At 28.7% G+C, this 6,526-nt stretch overlaps 1 protein-coding gene across 1 annotated transcript; it reads left to right on the forward strand.

The window, feature by feature from the left end:
* The first annotated feature begins 4,388 nt into the window (after positions 1 to 4,388).
* On the forward strand, positions 4,389 to 5,479 carry LOC148788505 (RING-H2 finger protein ATL66-like). The gene has a single exon (XM_088879482.1). The coding sequence runs from the start codon at positions 4,666 to 4,668 to the stop codon at positions 5,140 to 5,142; it is 477 nt and encodes a 158-aa protein (XP_088735608.1). The 5' UTR covers positions 4,389 to 4,665; the 3' UTR covers positions 5,143 to 5,479.
* The last annotated feature ends 1,047 nt before the right edge of the window (positions 5,480 to 6,526 follow it).

Raw genomic sequence — 6,526 nt, forward strand, 5'->3', positions numbered from 1 at the left:
ATATATATATATATATATATTTCATTACATTCTTTCACTCTATTTCCATCCATATATTTTTAGATGATAGTCACATCACAAGAAAATTGAATAAACGATATTCTTTAATTTTTAATAGAGTAAAAATTTTGATACTTAAGTTTTTGTATTATTATCGAATTGGTACATGAATTTTTATAAATGATTTGAATTTTATATAATTTCAAATTGATACATGAAATTTTGCAAATGTTTGAATTGATACTTGGGTTTTTTCATAATTGTCAAATAGATACCTATGTCTATCTTAAAATATTCTCTCTCGCTTTTTCATTTGAATCAAAATTAGTCCTAAGTATCTATTTATTTACCATGGTACATTCTATGACTAAATAAATAACACGGTTCAATTGTAATAATAAAAGTATTAATAAATAGTAATATATAAATATTTTGTCCTTTACTGACACAAAAAATAAAAAATACACTGGATTGGAGCCATTAATTTTATAACAAAAAGGCTACAATTTTAAAACTAAAAAGAATATAATTTATTATTATAAACAATACACAATAATAAATAATTATATTGAGAAGTGTAAAAGTTCATAATTTAAAATAATAAATAAAAATAAAGTCACCTTAATAAGGTAGATAGTTATTAAAAAAACAAAAGAATAGGTATGGGAGAAGAAATTTTATATTTAATTTATAAAAATTAGAACTCAAGGAAAAGACTGGTGAAATTATTTTTTTTGTTATAGTCTTATCTTAATATATTTATTTTCTTAAATTATAATGTTTTAGATATTAAATCCAAAAAATTACTTTTTGCTTAAAATGTCTTGAACTTTAAGTTTTAAGAACATCACTTCCTACCCAATCTATTAAATATTAATTTTAATTATTGAATGAATATTCTTATATACTAAACTAGTTTACTATTACTTATTGTTATCATTTAAATTGTATAATAGTATAGTTTATTTAATTATAGGACTATATAATGCTATAAATAAATGGATATATATATAAAAATCAAGTTAGATTAAAAGGTTAATTTTTGTCATTATAAAATATTCTCAATAAAGATATGCATTTATTTTACTTTTATGTAAAAATTCAACGACTTTTATAAAAACTCGTATATCAATTCAATATTTATTAAAAAAATCGTATCCATTATATCATTTGCAAAACTTCATGTATCAATTTAACAATAACACTAAAGCTCGGGTACTAAAAATAATTTTTCCTCATTTTTAATAGCCTACTTCACACAAAGATAATTAGTGAGAGATAAAGTTAACATTCTTAAATAAAATTCATTTACTATGAAAGAAACTATCATCATCATATCCTTTAAATTTCTCTTACCAATAATCATAAAAGTTGTGTCTATCAAATCCTATGAATATGTGTCTAAATCTATCTTTATAATAGTTCATTTTTTCTTCAAATGTATTTTTAAATTTAAAATTATTGATGTATTTGATCAATTTTTTATATTTTAATGTATTAATAATATAATAAATTATACCTAAAATTTGTTCATCGTATATGTTGAAAAAGCAATTGATCTTTGTCAAGTATATAGTAATAGAAGTTGGAATTTCATTTTAATTCATGAAAGACATAAGAAAAAGTGGAATTGCCTGTGTGGGATTTGTTCTTTTTACGCCACCTTTACTTCTTGTGATATGATTAAAGCTATGATAGGTGTATGATTGGTTAATGTTTTATTTACGGTATATTATTGAACTAGGGATTAAGACTTGACTGTAGTTGTTGTATTATTTGCGATCAATCAATCAACATACATGTAAGTAGTGGAAAGACTATGTTACCCTTGTTAAAAAAAAAAACAAAAAAAGCCACTATCAATCACATCATATAGGTGATTTGTTGAGGGAATTTAATTCAATTGAGGGGCAAAATAGACACAATGCTACAAAAGATGAGGATATAAATGGAAGCCTAAAACTAGTCACAACATGATGTGCCATCATGATTTGTTAATACAGGCCATCAACTCAGGATGCAGATCACCCAACATTCAGTACTTGTTTCGGGCTGAGGCACATCTATTTTCAATTTTTTTAAAATTAATTTGTATCTCATTAATATTTTATTGGTCTTGACTTAATTATAAATACGACAAATAAAATTAAGAAATCTTGTTCATTCAATAAAATTTATTGTGACGTGTTAATTATCTAAAAATGTGATGGAAAATTTATGCACAAGTTCACAAGTATATGTTCGAGTTTTGCGAGATGTGTGAGTATTGTCTCAATTTATGTGAATTATTATTATTATTTATTTGATTATTATATAATATGTTGGTGTTTTGATCGACTTGTTTTTTTTAAAAAAAAAAAAAGAAAAAGAGTACAACGGATATTGGAGAGGGAACCAATCAGAACAGTTCACTCTGTGTATTCATTTGCACCTTTCACCAATAAAACACGAAAGTTAGGATTTTTCATATATATCCCAAGTCCTTTTAATTGGCAAAAACAAGATATTTCACACTGCTGTCTTTATTATATTTTAAAAATATCTACCCAGAAAATATTGCTTGCTAATTTCTTCAGAAAATATCTTATCGTAAAAGTTTATAAGTTGTTTTCTCTTTGTATCATGTCCTTTACGCTTCCTATCAAATTTTACTTTTAGGCTTTCACGTAATATTCCATTTTAGCTCCTTTCTTTTTATTTAAAACATATATGATGCGACGGAAAGATCGTAATATATGTACTGTAAATATACAAATTAATTGAGTAAATTATGCTGACGTTTTTTGATATTATGATTAATTATATAAATACAACTTATAAAATTATAAGTACATCTTCTTTTTAGAGCGAAATTTTGTACAAATCCATCCCACTAAGGTACAGTGTAATGCTCCCTCAAGATTTTTACGTGTAATTTACAATGGGCAAGAAGATTTGTATAATTAGGTCTAATTTTAAGAGAAATTATTGTAATTTATCCTAATTAATTTTGTTTAGATTAAGAGAAAATACTATAATTTTAATAATTTATGCGAAACAACATAACCATACAATAAGAAGAAAATTAAAAGATAATTTACAATGGACTCCTCTAAGGTTTGTTATAATTACAAATACTTCTCAATTTTTGAAAAGTTATAGATACCCCCTTAAATTACAAATATCCTAACAAATACTCCCCTACAATGAGTTGTCACAAAAGATATTTGTAATTTTTTAAACAACGAGAAGGTATTCGTAATTATAAAAACTTAAAGAAAACCTGTTGTAATTTATTCAAAATTAAACTATGAACTGTGTGCACAAAAAATATTATTAAAATGATATAACTTCATATATATTATTTTTACTATTTTATTTGTACTATATATGTTTTAATAGTGCTATATATGTTATTTAAATGTGTCGAAAGTATCATATATATATATATGTATATTTAAATGTATACTTTTTAATATTTTGAATGGGCGTCAAGTATGGAATATATACTTAAAGAGCATCCGAACAGGTATGACATCCTTTTAAAAGACATGGATTGATCATTGGTTTTTGGCTAACACATGCTGCAAAAAGTAGTTCGTCAATCCTCGCGTTTACTATCCAATTTTTACAACAAAAACCTCGCCCCAAATTGTTGGTACAAGACTTTTTTCTTTTTTCTTTTTTTTTTCTTCTAATGAATTGTGATGGAATTGACAAGAAAGGTGTTTAAGTAGCAAAAAATACTTTCATAGAATTTTAAATGCTCAAATAAGATTGAGATCCGCATATTTTTATTTGAGATTGAGTTGCATCCGACTCATCATGATTCAAGGACTCTAGAATCACTATATTTATATTACATGGATCCCTATATGTATAGACAGTTGACCCTATAAATATTTTAGTCATTTGAGACCAAGATACGTCATTAATTCGATGAGATAATGCTCTTTAAATTTCTTCTCGATCTCGCATCATAATTAACTTAAATATCTGGTGGGCTTACTTGCAAGCCTTATATTTGCTCGTTTTATCAAATCCAACACTTTCTAGGATTGAATGATCTCTTATCATAATCTCTAACTCAAATTTAAATTATAAATTAAATAAATTTGCGGATGCTATCTCAATTAATAAAACCTAATCATCATAAATACTCCATTTAATCGAAATTGACTAATATGCTACCTAAGCTCGTAAGATGTTAGTCAATTTGATCACTGTAATTCATAAAAACACCAATCAGCCAATCCCAATATTTTTTATAATTTATCGTCATTTCATACTACACTCATATAATCGTACCCAGTGTGTGAAGTTTTCAACTTTGAACTAGTGATATTTAATTGGAAAAGTGAGAAATTGACACGAGGCCACTTTGATTCTAGACTACACAGTCCCAATTCATAGCACACGCGCGTAACGCGCTTCCGAAAGCGACTGTTCTATTCCCCTTCATTACAATTATGAAACATCAATTGCCCCTTCTTTCGGGCACAACTTCCAGCAACTACTTGTACAAGTGAAAATTGAACTCTGTCAAGAACCTATCCCTCTTCAGATCCAATCCCACTCCAGACTTCCCTCCCCCACTAACTCCGCCTCCGCCTCCGCCAAGTAAAACAATCACCTCGTTTATTATAGCTAATAACAGACATTGAAAACAAACACCGGCCGATAACTATGTCGTACCAGCAAGAATCGTCGCAACCATTCCGGTGGCACTACGCCGAATTCGACGACAGCAACTTCCAAATCCGGGGCCGCACCCTCTTCTTCATCATCGTCCTCTTCTCCGTCATCCTCCTCGTGGCGCTTCTCTTCCTCTACGCCAGGTGGGTGTGCCGTTTCGACCCTCCTCCGCCGCCCTCTCCCACTTCCACCGTCCAGTTGGCCCACGCGCCGCAGCGCAGAACCCGGGGCCTCGACACGGCTACCATTAACAGCTTGCCGATTGTGCTGCACAAGAGCTCGACTCCCGTCGCCGGCAGCGAAGCGGAGTGCTGCATATGCCTCGGGATATTTGGAGATGGAGACAAAGTGAAATTGCTGCCGCAATGCCGCCATTGCTTTCACTCAGAGTGTGTGGATAAGTGGCTCACCACTCAGTCCAGCTGCCCACTTTGTCGGGCTTCGCTCCGAGTCGACTCGCCTGTTTGACTCCGCTCAGTCTTTTTTCCTTGAATTTTCTTTTTTTCTCTTTGTTGGTCATATTAATCTTTCTCAGGAAAATTCTATCTCTTGCTAGATTTGGCAGAAAGAAATTAATTATACGTAAAATGATAATACATTTGTCATGTAATTAATATATAATTGATTTGGTTCGAAAGTAATATTTTTCCGACCAATATTTGTTTTTTAATATATATATCCACTCTCCTTTCACCTCCCTGAAATATCAGGGGGATACTGTATTTACATAAAAAAATCTGTCCTGGAATATTGTAAATTCGGATACAATTCATTTAATTAATTTATGTAGTATTCGCTTTGATCATCCTTTATAACTTCATATCCGCTTCATCAATTGCATGCATTCATATATAAGTAAGATAATTATATGTTCGGTAATATTAATTGAAAAAATTATTTTTTTCGTTCTTCAATTTTACCCTCTATTAGATTTAGTAAGTATGCCTATTAACTAATTAGTCATGTGAGTTTAAAAAATGATAACAAATAGTTTTTTTATAGTCGAAAATTTGTATTTTTGCTCGAAAAAAGTGATAGGCGGCTGAGTTATATAAACTTTTTGGAGATTTTAATATTATGTGGTCTTGAATATGATTTGGAAGTCATGTAGGACAAGTTTTGGCGGGGAAGAAACCACCTTTTTTCCTCCAAAACTTATTACATGTAGAAGGTACAACGGGATAAGTGGTTGGGCAATTCAGCGCGTGCAATTTCCGACATAAATTTTAAAAATTGGCAAAAAATTCACAAAAAAATCCTAAATCGGAATTAATTTCATCATTTTGCAAATTTACAGAACTAATTAGTTAATGAGTATACTTATCAAACTAAATTTAATAGAGGGTAAAATTAACGGAAGAAAAAAAATAATTTTTTTCATATTAATTTCTTTGGATGCATGTTTCTCAATACATACATTTGCTACCAAAATTAATCATCATATTACAAATTTGAAATCAAAACATATATTAAAAGAATAACCAAAGTATGATTAATAATAAATAATCGTAATAAATAGTCATTAATCACGGTCATTCAATAGTTGTTGAACGTAGTTTTTTCGAGAGTATCTAAAATATTTAGCATAATTTTTTCATTGTGAAAAAATTAATTTTTTGCATCGATTTTACTCAATTGTAGTTAATAATAGTTATTTATTACGATTTTTAGCCATAATCATTAATATTGTTGCCAATAATAATTTTTTCTAATATAATTCAAAGAGAATTATTCTAGTAAGAAGTCGATTTTACGCCACTACGCATATAAGAGAATTCTTCAAATTACGTAATTTTTGTGTCTTATAATCAAATTATTAACGTGACTTGTAATTCAATCGTTATTCTATCAC

The sequence above is a fragment of the Sesamum indicum genome, linkage group LG4, assembly GCF_026168435.1.
Source record: "Sesamum indicum cultivar Baizhima isolate 11 linkage group LG4, ASM2616843v1, whole genome shotgun sequence".
Classification (NCBI taxonomy): Eukaryota; Viridiplantae; Streptophyta; class Magnoliopsida; order Lamiales; family Pedaliaceae; genus Sesamum; species Sesamum indicum.